Consider the following 20,380-nt stretch of genomic DNA (forward strand, 5'->3'; position numbering starts at 1 on the left):
TTATATAATTGTAAAAGTTGTAAACAATCAACAATTTCATTATAAATATTTGAGATCAAAACAAAAACTGTTTAACCCTTTCCCAGGCCGCACCAATCTACAAGGTATTCCCAAAAAATCCAAATATAGCTGGTCAAGCAAATCTTGTCAGTAGAAAAAGGCGAGCGATTCAAATTTTCTATGAGACGATATCCCTTCGCACCTACATTTTTCAAATTAGCCGCCTTCTTCTACTGACAAGATCTGCTTGACCAACTATATATTCCAATTAATCCAGCTTTGATGACTAATTTGAAGGCAAGTCACTTTTTCCGGAATTGTAATATAATTTGAACCTTAAGCCCCCCCCCCCCCCCCACATCTGGCGTCTTTCGAGCGTCGGCGTCTACAATTCTATGGCCGACGTCGACGCAACGTCGACGCAGCGGCGACGCAACTGCGCAGCGACGTCATTTTCCATAGCGCTGGACCGACGCCGACAGACGCCGACGCTCGAAAGACGCCAGATGTGGGGGGGGCCCTAAATCGGAATGCTAAAGTTGAAATTGTTTTGGCGCGTATGTGATTGTGGTCGATATATCGTAGGTACTATTCCTGGAAAAGGATTAACCCTATTGGCTCCTCTACACGATGGGCCACCGCCGGCCACTCCAAGGGACGCATTTATGCGTTAGAGGGGGCAAGTGATATTGCTATCTCATACTACCGCATGGCTGCGTCCCTTGGAGTGGCCGGCGCTGGCCCATCGTGTAGAGGAGCCATATGACAGCCAAAGACGCGCGTCTACAGCCTGGGGTGCGAAACTCCTGACTTCGGGCAAACTCGGCTCCATTCGGCTCAGCATTGCTCCGAGCAATTATTAGGGTTGACACAACTTGATGTCCCTTTGCGTGCACGACCAGTTGATTACCGGCTTAGTCCTTTGTCTATGACTGTACAATCCTCCCGAGTCCCTGAGGCCTTTATGAAGGATTTAATCCAAATCGAATTTTGAATTAAAATGGAATCCAAGAAGGTTCCAAAGCTGTCATCTAAATACATATTTTGTGTTTTAAGGTTATTACATTGTATGGAGATGACAGCTGTCACCGTACGCAAACTATTTGAAAAATACTAACAGGTCTCTTTTCCAAAAAAAGTACAAGGTCTTTCGAAACGCCTATTCACTTCATACATTTTCCAACATAATCACTCTTAACGAATAGTTATTGATTGTAGAAAATATATAAAGTCTAACAAAAAATCGTACCGTGTGACACTCTCACTAGATGGCGCTGTATGTATTGTGGTAACTGAATACTGAAACATCAACTTTTCAATCAAGCTATCCAATTTCTGTGTCCAATGTGTATTGCGTCTCACATTTTGCTTTAATGAGAGAGCGAGACGCGCTGACATCGGACAACGAAATTGGATAGGTGGAATACGATCCTAACAAGTTACCGATGAATACCGGAATTCCGAAATCCAGTAATACCGGAATATCTGACTGATTATTACGGTATTGTAATACCGGAATTGATGAGGACCAGTATCGAAAATTGCAATTCCGTATAGAATGATTTTTAGTCCCGTTTTACAAAAGAAGTTACAAATAAAATTGCTATAATTTTGTACATTTTGTGAAATGCAAATTCCAAATATGATATAAACTGTAAAACGGTAAATATCTATAGGTACCAGTTTTAATTCCGGAATTCCGGTATTGCGGTCCAATATCGGATTACAATACCGATATTGAGAATTGTTCGATATTGTAGTAAATTCATAGTTGACGTGTAAAAGTGCCCTTGTCCTATTTGCTGAATAAATGTTGAAGTTGAAGATGCCCTAATTATTATTTTTTATTTATTCAAACATATTACACAGTACGAGTATTACAGTAAGACACTAAGACTCACTTGCACCATTCCACTAACCCGAGGTTAAACCGGATAAACCTGAGTTACCATGGTTACCAGTACAAATTGACACTGGATTAATGGCTTAACCCCGGGTTAGTAGGGTGATGCAGGGCCTAAGGCACTGTGGAATGCATACAGGCCTATGTCCATCGGCATCTATTTCAAATACGAAGGACGATTTTTTCTTAGACTTTACACCTCTTCTACTATTAACAACTCTTTGCCCTTAACAAAGAGAATTTGAAATAGAGAGTTACTGTCATGGTAAATTATGTAGCTACAGTACATTTACTGCCATCTTTCGACAGACGATTAAAACTGTCAGAACGCCATTTGACTTTGATCATTATTATTTCACTGAGGATAGGCTGAAGGTTATGCCGCCATCGCTCGAAAAGATTGCACCATACCTTTAGCCTATACTCGAGTAGATGGCGTTAATATTAATATTTAATAAGTTAACACATATCAGTGAAAGAATAAGGATCAAAGTCAAATGGCGTTCTAACAGTTTCAATCTTCTGTCGAAAGATGGCAGTAAAGGCACCAGTGGCGGCGCGTCCATAAAAGCCGATTCCCACCGGCTTGCCTGTTTTTGGACATTTGAGCAGTGTTATAAAGGAAATATGTAAGCTAAATTAGCCCCGGCTTGCCTATGGATATGGTTGACGCGCCGCCACTGGTGGCTACATAATTTACTTTGACAATCCGTCTCTATACACACTATTCTCTTTGCTATTAACAACTCTTTGCCCTTAAGCTACCAGATCAATAAACTTAACGTGGCAAGTGGTCTTAAAATCGACTGTTATAATCACCTCCTGCTCATACTTGGGGCGTGCGAGCGAGAGGGAACTATTAGCCTCTACCCGACCTTTGATCTCAATCGACAAGTGTTACAACCTCAGTATAATTCCTCCCGATTTTAAAATTAACTGCAAAATAGGATCTTAACATATTCAGGGCCAAGAACCCGACTGTCGGGTACACTGTTCGTAGCGACTAAGCGCTCCATGCGGCGAAACCGTGGCTACCCGCTACGAGCGTAACCCGCAGCACTTGTGTGTTAAGTGCCATTTTCTGATATAATGAAATTCAGTCTAAAAATATATCCTTTTTAGGGTTCCGTACCAAAAGGTAAAAACGGGACCCTATTACTAAGACTCCACTGGCCGTCCGTCTGTCTGTCACCAGGCTGTGGCTGCATCTCATGAACCGGGATAGTTAGGGAGTTGAAATTTTCACAGATGAAGTATTTCTGTTGCCACTATAGGTAACAACAAATACTAAAAAGTACGGAACCCTCGGTGGGCGAGTCCGACTCGTACTTGTCTGTTTTTTTTATTCCACGTCGGTGACAAACAACCATTAAGGTACCTGAGGGTATGCGGACACCGTGGCCTATGATTTCTTTTACATGTAGTTCTATGTATAATAAAAATAAAATGGAGATATTTTGAGATTTCCTGCAGAAATAACCTTCGTGCAAAGGCTAAAGGTCTGAAAATGTCAAAAAACATCTCTTACATGCATGTGTGCGTTGTAATGTATGAATTAGTATAACAGACGCCAAACGTCTTGCGTGGCGTCTGCGTACAAGAGTGACATCTCTTAAAAGGTCTCTTATATTACAACGCGTACACCGTCATCGGTGTGTCACCTTGGGACGAACACTACGGGAGGAATTATTTTAACAAAGTACTTGTCAATGGACCGGCGAGTTAGGACCGAACCACACTAGCGCACTAGCGTCCGTCACTGTCGCACTTATGACGCGCGCCGTTTTATCGTCACTTTCCCCCGCGCGAGTTGAGACACGTATATCCTAATACGCTCTAGATTCGTCGTCTTCTTCACCCATATCTGGAAAAGATAACAGATGTTAATAAAAAATAAAAGCGGCCATCTGCGAGTCGGGGTGGTGAGCGATCACACAATATCTTAACCCTTTGACCACCAGAGGTCAAATGACGCGCGCGGCTACAGCCCAATATCAACCTTCATGCATTCTGACAAAAGTTCACGATGACACACGATATAATTATATAATATATTCTGTTAAAATAATAGTTGAGACATAATCGGTATTCTGTATTTCGCTAAGACCCCTACGTTACAGGCTAATCGTAGTGTGGGGATCACTGTACTAGGTAGTAATATTAATATCTGAAATAAATATATTTTGAATTTAGGTTAAATAATTTTAAAAATGTTGTTACCAAAATTGCATCAAAAGAATAATATTTGACATTTTCACAATGAGATTTACAAATTTCTTCGACGAAAATGTGTTAGTGTGCGTGTTGTGACACTTGTGACTCATCCGTACACAAAAAGAGATCGAGGTTTGCAAGATTTGTCTTTGACGTGTGTCATTTTGTCTATATATTTGTGTCGTTATTACAGATTGGATTTTGTATGTAAGGCAATTGTAAGCGTGTGAGAAGTGTGACTGTGTGCACCTTTCCCCCCGCAAAAAATGGCAGAAAGATTTGTACGGTAAGATTTCGCTTGAAGGTAGCTATAGTAACATTAGTAAACTTTACCTACATGTACTTCAAATGTTATCAGTACCCATGTTAAGTACACTCTAGTCACTAGTCTAGTGGACAATAAAACACTCATAGATATCCTAGGCACACCCATATTGATATTACAATACAGTCAGCAAAACCAAAAGCAACAATTATACCGCAGAGATTATTATTATCTTCCTCGCGTTATCCCGGCTTTTTGCCACGGCTCATCGGAGCCTGACGTCAGCGTGGCAACTAATGCCAGAAATGGGCGTAGACACCAGGTTTTAGCAAAGGGTTAAGCGTCAAGGGTTAAGGTAAGCGTCGGCAAGAGGCTGCCGCGACCGTCGCACTGCTTTATAGGGATTTGTACGACACACCGTCCGACGCAGACGGCGCGGCCGGGGGGCGTGGCCTGCGCCGAGCCGCTCCCGTAGCGGTATGGCAGCGCTGCCCGTTCGTGTCGGTCGCAAAAATGGCGTCTTGCAAAGAAAACGACGAATATTTAGTGGAGCTTATTGCTATTATTGCTTCGTCAGCTCTGGACGCATACAATGAATCGATTCTACTCCTCTTTGATGAAAGTAACATCATCATTATTTCATCATCTTATTTTTCATCCTGAAGCAGTTGCTCCACAAGTTTTCGCTTTCGTATATTTAAATTGTCAGACATCGTTATTTTAAATAATACACAACCGAATCGCAGAACTGCTAGCACTGACTTCTGTGCGACTACTGCACGTGGCAGTCGGCAGTCGCCGTCCGGTCGCGGCTATCCGAATGCTTACGGCGGTGCAGTCCAGCAGTCACGTTCGGTGGCGGAATGCTATCTTTAAGTTAGACTCACCGCCTCGTCGGTGATGGCGTGTATGTGTCCGGGGAAGCGCGGCATGTCCCGGCCCTCCACGTACACGCTCTGCCCGCGGTGGAACCACCGCCGCTCGAACAACAGCTTGCCTCGTGTCCTGTTATACTATAGTTACTCACCGCCTCGTCGGTGATGGCGTGTATGTGTCCGGGGAAGCGCGGCATGTCCCGGCCCTCCACGTACACGCTCTGCCCGCGGTGGAACCACCGCCGCTCGAACAACAGCTTGCCTCGTGTCCCGTTATACTATAGTTACTCACCGCCTCGTCGGTGATGGCGTGTATGTGTCCGGGGAAGCGCGGCATGTCCCGCCCCTCCACGTACACGCTCTGCCCGCGGTGGAACCACCGCCGCTCGAACAACAGCTTGCCTCGTGTCCCGTTATACTATAGTTACTCACCGCCTCGTCGGTGATGGCGTGTATGTGTCCGGGGAAGCGCGGCATGTCCCGCCCTTCCACTTACACGCTCTGCCCGCGGTGGAACCACCGCCGCTCGAACAACAGCTTGCCTCGTGTCTCGTTATACTATAGTTACTCACCGCCTCGTCGGTGATGGCGTGTATGTGTCCGGGGAAGCGCGGCATGTCCCGCCCCTCCACGTACACGCTCTGCCCGCGGTGGAACCACCGCCGCTCGAACAACAGCTTGCCGTCCTCCACGCGAGTGTCGTGCGAGTCGTTATTCTCTCGAACTGGAGATTCGCCTGAAAAGAAAATTTAATTAATTTTTGTGTGTTGTAAATATACGCGCCAAAGACGTCGACTAGTGTGTGTGATGTGCTACAGCCCGATATCAACCTTTGTGCATTCCAACAAAGTTCACTATGACGCTTTCTTTTCCTTGTAAAATAATACAGCAAGCAATGTGTCACTACTTTGTTTTAACTCAAAACATAGCATTTACTGACCAAGTTAAATTAGTAGGTAAGGTTTTTGGGTAAGGGAGGTGGGTAGGTAGGTTAGATAGTTATACTGTTAGGTCCCCCATTACGCCACGCGCGTGCGCCGGAACGCTGCGTGAGCGCGCGAGCGTGGAGGGGAGGCTCGTGCTGACCTATACAACCCAAACGGACAGAAACGTGCGGGCAGACGTCGGGTGTAGCGGGGGACCTAACTGGCTTGGCACCGACTTCAAACACATACAGTTTAGTTTATTTTTGCACTGTAATTGTAAAATAAAATTGATTTATAGGTTTGGATAGGAAATCGTATGTAAATAGGTACCCATTACTTTTAGTTTTTAATTCCTGGGCGTTTTTTTTTTGTTTTGAAGGCGCGTTTCAGTAAAATGTACGCACTTAAAATGACCTACTGTCCAACTATGTATACAATTACAATTACACAAGTTCGTATTTTATTAATTTGCTGACTTTACCTTGACACGTTCCACAGGAAACGTTATTCCGTCCTTATCACCTTCCTAGTCCATAAGCATAATAATAATATATTTATTGTGACTACAGGGGCCTATACCACGAAACTTTACAAGTATACAATTCGACAATATTGTTAAATTGTAAACAAAAATACGTATCACAATAATTTTACACATGTCACATGAACAAGTCTACAATTTACAAATATTTTGTATTTGAGAACCCGTAACACAAAACATAGAGGGTATGTCAAGATAACATACATAATTGGGACAAATGTATAATTGTATTTATTACAATTTAGTTTTTTGACAGATATGTAACAATATAGTGACATACAATTCTATTGTATTTGACAAATATGTAGGTATTAATATCCCTCACTTAGTTTATGTTGAGGGCATTTCATTTAAGTATATCGTTAAAAATACCTTACGAGCATAAATAGCATATCTTTTTACGTTGTCATTAAAATTGATTGAAAATGTTTATGCAGGACAAAATTTGTTTTAAAAATTATGGAAATATTATTCGGCAAGTTTAGTAGTAAATTGACTCACGATTATAAAATTAAGAAATGGAAAGAAATAGCAAGTCAATTGAAAAGTTTAGATATATTGGATAAGGATTGGAAGTATTTAAGAGACACTATGTGGCAAAATTCGAAAAGTCGCTCAGTGGTAAGTAATTGTATTATGCTCTCGACATACGCCGAGAGAATTGTCAACCTGTATTTACATTTCCACAAATATGTATACCTTCTTCTACCGTTTGTTGTAACACAAATCTTTTACGTACAATTGTCCATTACAAAATTGCCTTTAGTACCGTTTGGTAACCAAAATTTCGTAACCAGCTACAGAAAGGGAATCAACATTCCCAGTTTGTAGCCGGTTACGTATTGGGCCAGCGTGTTACCGTTTGGTAACTAAATTTGGTAACTAGCTACAAAATGGGAATCTAAAATTCCCTGTATGTAGCCAGTTACGAATTAGGCCAGAGTGTTACCATTTGGTAACTAAATTTTGTAACCGGCTACAAAATGGGAATCCAAAATTACCTGTTTGTAGCCGGTTACGTCAATACGTAACCGGCTACTCACCAATTTTGCAATTGGGCGGCTGGCCCAATGGCCAGAGTTACTGATCGGAGTTTATTGTACCAAATCGAGGCTAAAACGGTGTAGGTACATATGAAAGCACTTCAGACCTATTGTCATTGCATACGTTTATTTTAAGTTTTAATAATAATTTCTCGCTGACTGTACATTTTATCAAAAATCTGTGAATGCCAATTGCCACCACTTAAACAGTTAGAGATGATGGCTTCCCAAGACCATTTTCGAGTGACAGCACGCTGCCTTTTCTGCCCCATCTCTACTTTCCACCCTTAATACAACTTAATGAACCACTTTAAAAGTCCCATTTTGTAACCAGTTACAACGTGGGATATTTTTTCCCGTTTGGAAGCTGGTTACCACCGTGGCTATGAATCGGTAATTCAAAAGTCCCATTTTGTAACCAGTTACAAACCGGGATTTATTTTTCCCGTTTCGAAGCCGGTTACCAAACGTGGTTACAAATCGGCAATGGAAAAGTCCCAATTTGAAGCCAGTTACGAATTGGTATTTCTTTCCCGTTTCGAAGCTGGTTACCAATTTTTAGTTACCAAACGGTACTAAAGGCAAAAATGACAAATTTTCCGGAAAAAATCCGGTTGTAAATTGTAATATTTTGTGATACGCGTAATTGTAGATTTGTCGCCACAATTTACATATTTGTATAAATTTCCCATTACAATTTTGTCATTTGTAAATTTTGTGATATGCCCAGTTGTACTAAATACATATTTGTAACTTGTCACTTGTAAATTGTAAGTTTCGTGGTATAGGCCCCAGGTATACATAAAAGGTGGTAAGACTTCCTAGTTCCTAGTAATCCAGTTGCAACTGAACTTAGTGCAGTGATGCACCTAAGCTATTTTATTAACAATCAGTAGTACAAACTATAGGTATCATTAATGTCAAGGCGAACAAAACTTGCACTCCCGAGAGATATACTATCAAACTATACATATCCTAAAAAATATTGCAGTAAAAATATTGTACTTCTTTCTTCTCTCATACGTGTGACGTGTTAAGAGATCATTTATTTTCAAAATGGACGCCAGTGGACACATACCTAAGAAGTATGCTATCATTCGGTTTTTAAAAAGTTTGCCTATTGAAGGAATATTACACCATCAGTGTGTTCCTACATCATGGATACATAATTGCGACGATCGTGTCGTGGTTTCTTGTCCACGGGAATTAACTGTCGCAAAATTTGAGAGCCTTTTGCAAGCCGGGAAGAAAAATCAACCAGCATGGGGTTCCCTCAGTGCTGAGATTGTGTGGTATTCGGGTGAGTTTTATTATTTACACAAAACACAAGTAAAATAGAATCAGTATGTATAATAATAGATTTTGATAATAATTTGGCTTCGATCACGGTATAGGGTTTCGCTAGTGAAATTAGGTAAATACTTACCCTTTTTTATGAAATTAATCGTTTGCAAATCGAACCTGTTCCCAACAGCGATTTATTAGTTTAGGTTTTAGATTAAGTATTTCAATATTTAAGCTGTGAATTGTGGTTGATTGAGTAGGTATAGTTACAAGATTTAAATAAGAGTTTGAGTTTTTTTATATTATGAAAGTATTGGTTGTGTTGTGTTATTAAAAAATTACATGTCTGATTCAATATAAAATAGTTGCATTTTAATTTTAACTCATTTCTTATTACGGCATGAACACTCCTCCCTAATGAATAGGTCCTTATCAATAAAAGCAGACAGCGATGCATTGCGCATAATGCCATAAACTACACTGTTACTTATTGGATTCCTCTTTATTCACAGATACCTATTTGCCAATCGGAAAGGGTGTAAAGATGCCTCCTGGTTTTAATACCAGAAATAACTTGGAGGAAAACGAACTAGAAGCGTCACTCAATGAAACGGAAAGTAATCTGGCTGCTGGACCATCTCAAGAACAGAACTGCCAACGTATCAAGTCTGAGCTGTCAAGTAATGTTCAGTTAAAACTACGGAATGAACCAGAAACTGTGGAAAATCCTGGACATTCACACCAGCCTCCCAACATAAGTCAGCCAGGGGATTTTAGCCCCGTTGAGTCGAACACTGCAATTAAATATAAAACTCCTGAATCGTCAAGAAACTCAAGCGAATATAGCTTTAGGTACCAACGAAATGAAGCTACTAATTCAAAAAGTACAGAATACCGGGATCATTTTTTCGTGTATAAATATGATGCACGCGCTACTGAAGACGACGTTTTTAATCGCCTCGAAAAAATTTGCCGAGGAGGCATACAAAGAGACCAATGTAACATCAGACAAAAGTTGAACTCAGTTGCAAAATATGGTCATACAGCCTTCAACGTGGAAGCGCCAAGAAAATATAGAGATGATATTTTAGACCAGCGCAATTGGCCAGACCGAGTTATTGTAAAGCTAGAACAACCAAAAAACAGTTTTAGACGTAGACACAACATACCATATAAACTTTCGAGTGGTAGAGATGAATCTCCCCGCAAAACAAAAACGGAATGGGAGAGGCAAGACAATTCCGCAAAAAGGGCCCGGCGTGAACGAGAGCCATTTCGTGCCGAACGAAGGAGCCAATCGTAGCTTCAGGATAGATATGATTTACCAAAACGTTAATGGCTTACGGACAAAATCGGACGTATTTTATAAAAATTTAAATATAAAAATTTTACCTTCCAATAAAATTATTATTATGTTTCCTATCCACATCGGATATCTTCATTGAGAGAGTAACGCGATCGTTGACCAATGATGCCGCTAGCGTCTATGTAGTCGCTCCGCCCCACGCCGTGACGTAGTTCCGCTTCCACTTCCTGCGAACCGTTGCTCGCTTCCCGCTACTCGCCACCGCCATGTCATTGTTGAGGAGAAGTACCGTCGGCATAAAAGTAGCCTAGTAGCCTGCCAGGAAGGCATTACTCAGATATCCGATGTGGATAGGAAACATAATAATAATTTTATTGGAAGGTAAAATTTTTATATTATGTGTTCCGTACTCCACATCGGATATCTTCATTGAGACCTGTTTATTATCTCCTGGTGGCGAGTTAGCGGGCGCGCAAGCGATAGGGCTACACCTACTGTCATATATAGAACTCAGAGAAAGAATAAATATGTATACACCATATTGCAACCCATGAAATCACAGTGACTCGTTATAATGTGAATTACAGGAAATTGAGAATTGAAATTGTAATCTCAGGTTCGAATCTGACGTTAAACTGGTTTAAGAGAATTCTCATTCGAAATCGCATCCGGTCCGCAGAATCTCGGCGAGTCATGTTCCCAATTAACATAAGCGAAAATATCGCTAAGTGAATAGCTTTCCAGCCAATTTAGTTATTAAGTACATCGTGGATCAAAAGCAATCGTAGGCGAGGCCGGCTTGGATGAGACTGTGGCTGAAAGAAATAAGCGAAGTGTCCCCTAACATTTTGTGTAATTCTCGCAAGGTGACGTACCCAGACTACCTACTTATACTGGGTCTATACTTTATTCCGGAGCTTCTAAGAGTCCAGTCGGTAAGACACGTTATCTGGTTTAGAGCCGAATTTCGGACACAAAATAATAGCGTTAAAGTTATCTATGTAATTGCCCGGGCTACAGTGTAGTAGAGTAAGGTCATTGACCCTGCGGCCTGATGCTAACAGCAAAAGTGCGGCAGCTATTCTATCGTACTTCTTCTAACGTACCTAACGTTGTAGGGCTATTTAAATTAGGGCAAGTAGATGTCTCGCGTCCCAAGCTCGTGCTTTGGGAGGCGCTGGTCTCGCTATTAATGGCGTTGGAAGAAGGCATAGTGTCCGATAGTGGTTCATACACAGCACTTGTGAGAGGCTTATGAACGAGTATCGTTCTGAAAGCTAACATGAATAATAGAAATAGACGTCTGAGATAGCTCGCTACTTCACTGGATAGAGGTACCTGGCAGTTGATCTTATTTTTGATGCACCATAAAGACCGTTTCTACATTGTGGCCGTACATGCAGCCTAGACAAGGGGACGATCTAGGGGCTCCCGTTACTGTTTTCTATACAAACACAGTACCGGAATCGGGAATATCCAGTTCTTCCATATTAGTGAGACAGTGACAGTTGCGTTTCGTTCGCTACGTAGCGTTAGACCTTGGCATGTTATATGCATGCGCCAGTCACGCCAGTAGCGGATGTCACTCCTGATCCCGCCAGCTCGGTGTTGGAGCGTCCTATCTGACAGGAGCTACGCCTCATTCTTAAGGTCGTTGACTCGTAAGGGAGGGCGGTCTGACGTTGTGTTCACTAGGACCGCCAGTAAATTGCAAGCTTACCACAGCTGCTTTAAGACTCCTTATCACGCCGTCGCAGTACACAGACTAGGCTGGGAGGTGGAGACATCCATGCCAAGTCTCACAGGCAGCTGTCAAAGGTCGTGGTAGCAGTTCAATGAGTCTGTTAAGAAATACCGTGGCACAGTGCGAGGGCTCTCGAAAGCGGAGGCCGGCCAACAAGGCGCCTGTCAGGTGAAGCCAGTCTCGGCGGCTGCTGGGCGCAGCTGCCACTCGGGCGCGCAGTGACTTCTTGATAAACCGTCGCCCTCGGGGGTTGTACCGACCTGGCAAGTAGCAAGCAACCAGCGCGACCTGTAGACGATCTGCTGGCATCAGCAGTTTTTGCGACAGCCGTAGTAACGGAAGGGATGTAGTGTCGCCGTCGTTTTATGTATACTGTACCGGTGCGGTTGTATGTTTACACTTCTGTCGTCAGCGCTGCAGATGCGGCCCGTTAACGGTTACTCTTCGCTGAAAGGGCCTTACCTCGTACATTGTCTACCAATATTGGAGATTGTAACGGACTGCTTGCATAAGATGAGGAAGAAAGTGGTGCGAGGCTTTCGGCAGCTCCGTGTTGCTGGGGACTGCGAAGGCTTCACCTTCCTCCATGAACTAAAGTTTGCGAATTTGAGACTGAACAGAAGGCATTGGGTCTCATTTCTGCGAGAAACTCTGCAGCAAGGCAGGCCTGTATGTCGTGAAAAAGAAAACTTTCAATCGGTGTGTTGTGCCGCGTGTCCCACGTGATGTCTAGGAGCGTGATGGTCTAATTCGCTTTATCCGAAGAGACACCCTATATCGAGTTAGTATAGGGCATCGAGTTAGTAGCATGCTTTTAAGGAAATCGAACTGATGAAATCAAGTCTAAAATCGATTTTGGCGCTTTGCGTAACAAAAGTGTTTCGATAAAGTCGAATATAGACAGATGGAAACTGCTGGAGTCCTCCTGGCCCCTTTCTCTTAGCACCGGAAACTCAAGCTTGTTCAGGCGCAGCGGGTTTATTTGTCCCATTTTGTTTATTATGGCTTTTCGCACGAGTTCGTCTTTGTAAGACGGAACTTAAGCTGGAGAGCGCGAGCAAGCAGAGATAATTATGTGAAGTCTGCAGACCTTTTCGATGCCTTTCACCTCGGTTTCGAGTGGTCGCACAGGGCCTTGTCGCTAGCTGTTCTCCGGTTGGACCACTCCATGGCCTCGAGAAGTCGTAGGAACTTCGAAGCGACACAGCGAAGTCGATCAGCACCTTTATGAAGCCCGGGAACACGACGTATTTTCCTCTGAGTATCGACATATCTTACCGCTTTCAACTCCGGGCAGTCGAGCCGCACTAGGACGGGGCTCTTTACGACCTTGTCTGCCGTCGCCGGAGGATTCTTTACCCGAAACCAAGAGCTTAGCGGTCTGTTCGTGCTGTACCATACCATACCTATACCTGCACCATAGCTATAGGCGCCTGCGTACCTCAATGGAACCATGTGGACAGGACAAAACTGATACTGTGGCGCCCAGCGAGCAAGGGACGACATCGTCGTAGTTGCAGCATCGGTGGACAGCATCGGCGTGATTGTGGCAACCGCCGCCGCTCGGGAGGCGCCGGTGCGTGGAGCTAGGGGCGCCATCGTGGCGGCCGGCTCGGGGGGGGGGGGGGTGGGGCACCGGTGCCTGAGGCCGGGCGGCTCATGGCGGCCGCCACTGGTTCGGGAAGCGCTGGTGCGTGAGGCGAGGACCCATAGTGGCGGCCCGCTCTAGAGGCGTTGTCGCGTGAGGCGGGCGGCTCCATCGTGGCGGCCGCCGCCACCGGCTCGGGAGGCGCCGGTGCGTGATGCGAGAGGCGCCATCGTGGCGGCCAGCTCGGGAGGCACCGGTGCATGAGGCGGTCGCCGTCTGGCTGGCTGGTCTGGGAGGCACTGCTGTGAGGCGAGAGGCGCCATCGTGGCGGCCAGCTCGAGAGGCGCCAGTGCGCAGGTGGTGGTGCCATCGTGGCGGGCGGCATCATCGTGGCGGGCAGTGCCATTGTGGCAGCCGCCGCCGCCGCGTCGATGCGTAATGCGAGAGGCGCCATCGTGGCGGCCAGCTCGGGGGGCAGGCGGCGTCATCGAGCGGGCGGCGCCATCATGGCGGCCACCGTCGCCAGGCTCAGGTGCGAGAGGCGCCGTCGTGGCGGCCAGCTCGACAGGCGCCGGTGCGCGTGACGGACGTTACCGGCACGGGAGGCGCCGATGGCTAGGCTCGTAGCTGCACACATCATCACGGCGACGCTGTTGCCCTCGGCGGTGCCATCGTGGTGGCCACCACCGGCGCGTAGGTCACCAGCGGCGTCATGACGGGCGGCAACCAACGCGGCGATCGTCGCTGTACTCGTAGCATTTCCACTGCTTACACGTAACTTACCTTCCTTCCGCTAGAGCAGTCGGGACGCAGAAGCGGTCCGCCTTCACCTTGGCGCGATCCACCCGCGATGCGCCCGCAGCTGCAGGAGCGGGCGTGTGACGTCTCGCAGAGCCACGCGGATCTCTCGGAGTCCCGCTGGACTGGAAGCGTCCGCACCGCAACTGCAGCAATAGGAGCGGGCGTGTAACGTCTCGCGGAGTCCCGCGGACTGGAGGCGTCCGCACCGTGACTGCAGCAACAGGAGCGGGCGTGTGACGTCTCTCGGAGTCCCGCGGACTGGAGGCGTCCGCACCGCGACTGCAGCAACAGGAGCGGGCGTGTGACGCCTCTCGGAGTCCCGCGGACTGGAGGCGTCCGTACCGCGACTGCAGCAACAGGAGCGGGCGTGTGACGTCTCTCGGAGTCCCGCGGACTGGAGGCGTCCGCACCGCGACTGCAGCAACAGGAGCGGGCGTGTGACGTCTCTCTCACCGGATGGTTCGAGACAATCCAAACCTCCTTATCAGCGAAGCGCGGCACCCGGCAGCGGCGCGCGCAGGCCGTCCGCCGTCGCGCCGCCCCCGCCGCCGCAGGCACGATGACCGCACGTTCCCTCTCCGATGCGGAGCGACTTGTTACCACTTGTTAACAAAAACCACTGACGCACTTCCTACTTCGATCTCGAAAATGCGAGTTAACGGTAACGATTTTAGCAGCATGGAATGCGAAAATTAATTTAGCAAGAAAAAAGTGGGTAGAATCGAAAAGCACCGTTCGATGGCTTCGATCGCGAGACCGCCAAAAGACTAATAGTGGCGATCTCTGCCATATCTCACTATTTTAATCGACCGAGCTTTGGATCGGAAATGTTAAAGCACCATGCTGCAAAAATATACGCAAAAAATATTTGCGGACCATCGGTCAAGACGGTCGACGAAACAATGTCATGGCGGTGGCGAGTAGCGGGAAGCGAGCAACGGTTCGCAGGAAGTGGAAGCGGAACTACGTCACGGCGTGGGGCGGAGCGACTACATAGACGCTAGCGGCATCATTGGTCAACGATCGCGTTACTCTCTCAATGAAGATATCCGATGTGGAGTACGGAACACATAATAAATGTCCCCAAGATGTGATAGTTGTTACAGAAACTAATTTCTCAAGTGAGATTGTCAATAAGGATTTTTTCCCATCGAGGTATAAGGTATTGCGTAAGGATAGTGTTAAAAACCCCGGCCATCACGGGATCGCTATAGCTTGTAAGGATGAATTTTCATTAACTCAAGTTACAGATGTCGATGGCTTAACAGACGATAAACAATTATTGATAGCGTTTCTAGGAAATGATCACACTAGACTTCTTATATGCGCTGTATACCTGCAATGTAACTATACCGAGTATAATGAAATATTAGATTGTTTAGGAAATGTTATGTATAAATACGGTAAATTCGATATAATAATTATAGGTGATTTCAATCTTCACTGTAACAAAAATGCTCTTCCGGGTTACCGTTTTTTTACGAAAGTATACAAGTTAAAGAATTACAACCCCATATTAAACAGACGTGGCCGTATATTGGACCTAGTGCTGAGTAATATTGATTACGATACTAAAAGGATTGAAGTCACCGATGATGTTGAAGCTTTGGTAGAGATGGATCAAAATCATCCACCATTGAAGGTGACATTACATTACAATCGCTAATGTCATGTGTCCGTTATCGTGTTTCATTTTCCTTTTTGTCTTAACTACAATACGTCTGTTTTGATACGGCGCTTAGGACTTTTTAGAAGTAGGAGGAAACGAAAAGTGACGTGACGCGCATCGCGTTTGACGCTGCGTTTATCGCATTAAACAACCGCGCGTCTCAATATCGATCTACTCACAGTTGGAGTTGAGATGTTTCCTCGGCTGCGTGTGGCGGGGCGGCGCGGGCGGCGGCGAGTGGCGCGCGATGGCGCGCAGGTCGGCGTCGATGTCGCGCGCCTCCAGCTGGAACGTCAGCGTGGTGGCGGGCTTGCGGCGCTTCTCGGGCGCCGGCGCCGGCTCGTTGGCCCGCCGTCGGAGGATGCGTTTCATTACTGGTTTCACCTGTGGAACAGCATATTATTATTGGGAGCCTATAATGTCCCACTGCTGGGCAAAGGCCTCCCCCCACTTTTTCCAGTCTTCCCGATCCTGTGCAATCTGGCCAATCCTTTAAAAAGGAGTCTAACTCGTCTCGCCATCGCCGATGTGGTCTGCCAAATCCTCGTTTTGAGCTGGGCTGCCACTCTGTGGCAATCTTGGCCCACAGCTCACTCGGCATTCGGCAGACATGACCAGCCCAATCCCATTTTAGCTTGGCCGCTTACCGAGCTACGTTGACTATTTTTGTTCTGGAGCGCAGCGTGGTGTTCCGGATACGATCCATTAATTTCTCACCTAATATGCTGTGCTCCATAGTTCGCTGGCAAACCCCTAGTTTAGACCTCTGACACGCCATCAAAGACTAACATATAGGAACAGCATATAGTAAATTAATAAAACCCTAATCATCATCTTCCTCGCGTTATCCGGGCGAAACGATATTTTAACGAAAGCGACTGCCATATAACCTTCCCAACCTAGAAAGGAAACTATGCCTTATTAGTCCAGTTTCTTCGCGATGTTTTCGTCGCGAAAAGCGACCACAAAATGTCCAATGATATATTGTGCCTAAATGAAATGTAGAATTACTAAAATATTTAAGAAAAAAGGCGATAATTTAAAAATATATATTATAGAAAATAACTAATCAGGCATACATAACAGAAAACCGTATAAATTATGAACGCCAAACGGCGCATCCATTTGTCAACCTAAAGGTGGGGTGTTTTCAGTAGATTTTCATCAAAAAACGATCGACAATATACGTCAAATGCCGTCTTTGGCGTCGTTGTCACGATTTTGCGTTAACGTCAATTGCCGTCTGTGGCGTTCAAAAGGGTAAGGAAGAAAAAGATATAAAAAATATGTGACTACCCTTAGAGTTTTTAGGGTTCCGTACCCAAAGGGTAAAACGGGACCCTATTACTAACACTTCGCTGTCCGTCTGTCTGTCACCAGACTGTATCTCACGAACCGTGATAGCTAGACAGTTGAAATTTTCACAGATGATGTATTTCTGTTGCCGCTATAACAACAAATACTAAAAACAGAATAAAATAAAGATTTAAGTGGGGCTCCCATACAGCAAACGTGATTTTTGACCAAAGTTAAGCAACGTCGGGCGTGGTCAGTACTTGGATGGGTGACCGTTTTCTTTTTGCATTATTTTCCGTTTTTTTTTTGCTTTATGGTACGGAACCCTTCGTGCGCGAGTCCGACTCGCACTTGCCCGGTTTTTTTTTAAATTTGCAATGAGTCAGATGACATTACGAAAAATACAAAAAAGAATGCTACATACCTCTGTAGAGTCCCCATTCAACTCCATACTGTGTCTCTCGTTCTCTATCATTTTCCTCTTATCCTCGAAGTCATTGAGCAAGTTCTCTCGTAACTCTATCTTCTTCTCTTCAAACTCTTTTGCGGCTGCCTTCTTCTCTGCTATGTATTCTCTTTCTACTACATCATATACGTGGTCTCTGGAAGTTAACGTAGCCATATTAGAAATACATTTAATATATATACATATATATTTAGGGACAATCTTACATGGATCAATGTAACCATTAAATTAAGCAAAGCTGTTGTATCAAAAACTAAGTAATTAAGTCCGATTCACGCTTGACTGCACATTTCTAATAGGTTTTCCTATCATCTATAGGTTAAGAACTTTTTTGTATTTTTTTTCAAAAGTATTGACCCAGTAGCTGAATGATCGGACAGACAGACGCAGGAGTGATCCTATTAGGTCCGTTTTTTCCTTTTGAGGTACGGAACCCTAAAAAATGAGTATGAGTAATATTATCCTTCGTGGTTCATGGCACCCTTACTTGTATATCTTGTTGAGCCTGAGTCTCTCGTGCAGCTGGTGTTCTAGTCTCTTGACGCGGCGCGTGTACTCCGGGTGAACTCCATCCTCTAGCTGTTGCAACTGCTTCTTTAGGCTCGCTAACTTGTCTTGATACAATCTAGAAAAACAGAGATGTGTGTTGAATTTTAGTAGTAAGGTCCAACATACAAAACTTTTCTCATTTTAATTTTTACCTCGTTCTACAATAAATTGGAATGAATTTTATTTGTTTTAGTAAGCAATAAAACAAATCAAGTGCTATTTTATTTGGTTTATGAAAGTTTTTAATTAGATTGATATGCACATTTGGACTTACAAGGTTACATAACTAGCTTCAGCCTAGGACTTTGTTTGGGTAGAATTATTACTTTCATATCCCACTTCAGTACTAAATTCTACCATCCTTTTCATCCACTTGAGGGATGATTTCCATGACAAAAACTACCCTAAGTATGTCTTTTTCCGAGACTTACATGTTTGTAAATATTAGTAGGGATTTTGTTAAGACAATACATTCACTGCAGGAGGTTTATAGACCCCATGTATGTAAAGTATAGTTTGTTACGAGTTACACTAATTGGTGCTGAAGGTGTATACATTTCACAATATATTGTGCTGATGTTGTGTCACATTATTATTATATTAAGAAGAAATATATAAAAATATATGATTAAAAAATATTATTGTACCTGTTAAGTATATTCATATGTTACTTTATAAAGCTTAAATACTAAAACAATTTTGATGAAATTTTGTATATAAATAGTTTATGAAAATGAATACAGGCTACACTTTTGAAAATTCATTTCATAGGGATCATGCATACATATTAATGAATAATACATATTAATTTGCAAACATACACATAACCTTGTTGTTCAAGCATGTATTTACAATGATTCAGTGATAAGGCAGACATGTAGATAAAACATTACAAGTTGTTGATAAAAATAAACTATAGTATAGCCTTTTTATTCACTTATATTCCTATTATGGTGCAATGAGGTTTCCAATTAGTTTTTTTTTGTAATATTGTGAAGAGAGAGAGGAGCGGAGAGGAGAGAGGCCTTTGCCCAGCAGTGGTACACTCAAATAGGCTAAGAAAAAAAAAATTGTGAAAATAACTTACTGCTCTTTATGCTCCAGTGGTTCGTCATTGTTGGGTATGTCTGTCTCACTAGCCTCCTCAGTATCTGTAATACAATAATAACCAAAATTAACAACAAAAATAACATAATCACATGCATCTTAAGGCACCAGCCTGTTGACCACATTAGCGCCACTAAATCAAGGTGAAAGTGACATCTTTACAGCTACGTTACGTCACGGAACGCTCCCACCACAAATACGCGGGAACACTAACCTCCTACCCTATCCTAATGAACCTAACCTAATTACATTTACGTAACTTCTGTTTATAAACAACGTGCACACTCTTGTCACGGACGCGAGTCACCAATCCAGATAAAATAGACGTAAAATGACGCCAAAATCACCTGATGACATTCATCGTAAACAAACCATACCTTCGTCACTGTCGTCCGCTGGTGGCGGTGGTATTGCATCCTCCTGCTCCCTGTATTCGTCCAGGTCGTCGTACCCGTCGTCTTCGAAGTCGTACTCATCGCCCGGGCCCGAATATGGTGATCCTTGGTAAGACATAGTCGAGGCGACGCGTAGAAGTTGCATACAGATTGACTGCGAACACCGTCTCAGAAGCAAACTCTGGACACGGGAACGTAAGATAACAACCCTTGCAACAAGTTACAGGTGCCACTTATGTCACTCATATAAAGAAATTACATTAAAAACCACTACGACGAAACAACGAAATTGGAGCAAATTGAAGTTGTTTTACGTCAAACTCGACATCGACAAAAGCATCTTTCGAAATAAGTCGACTAATTTACATTGACTTATAGATCTGCTCACAATATGTAAAATGCGCTAGT

General features: G+C 44.2%; 2 protein-coding genes across 2 annotated transcripts; one reads left to right on the plus strand and one right to left on the minus strand.

The window, feature by feature from the left end:
* Positions 1-782: 782 nt before the first annotated feature.
* On the minus strand, positions 783-20,327 carry LOC134665458 (sin3 histone deacetylase corepressor complex component SDS3). Its single transcript, XM_063522434.1, has 7 exons — positions 19,955-20,327; positions 19,558-19,621; positions 18,409-18,546; positions 17,880-18,057; positions 16,339-16,543; positions 5,830-5,993; positions 783-3,767 (listed from the first exon to the last, which is right to left on the minus strand). The coding sequence occupies exons 1-7, from the start codon at positions 20,115-20,117 to the stop codon at positions 3,672-3,674; spliced, it is 1,008 nt and encodes a 335-aa protein (XP_063378504.1). The 5' UTR covers positions 20,118-20,327; the 3' UTR covers positions 783-3,671.
* LOC134665430 (uncharacterized) lies at positions 8,684-10,425 on the plus strand. The gene is made up of 2 exons (XM_063522397.1): positions 8,684-9,067; positions 9,564-10,425. Exons 1-2 carry the CDS (start codon positions 8,824-8,826, stop codon positions 10,352-10,354), a joined length of 1,035 nt encoding a protein of 344 aa, XP_063378467.1. The 5' UTR covers positions 8,684-8,823; the 3' UTR covers positions 10,355-10,425.
* Positions 20,328-20,380: the final 53 nt, after the last annotated feature.

Source organism: Cydia fagiglandana, chromosome 6 (assembly GCF_963556715.1).
Source record: "Cydia fagiglandana chromosome 6, ilCydFagi1.1, whole genome shotgun sequence".
In the NCBI taxonomy this organism is placed as follows: Eukaryota; Metazoa; Arthropoda; class Insecta; order Lepidoptera; family Tortricidae; genus Cydia; species Cydia fagiglandana.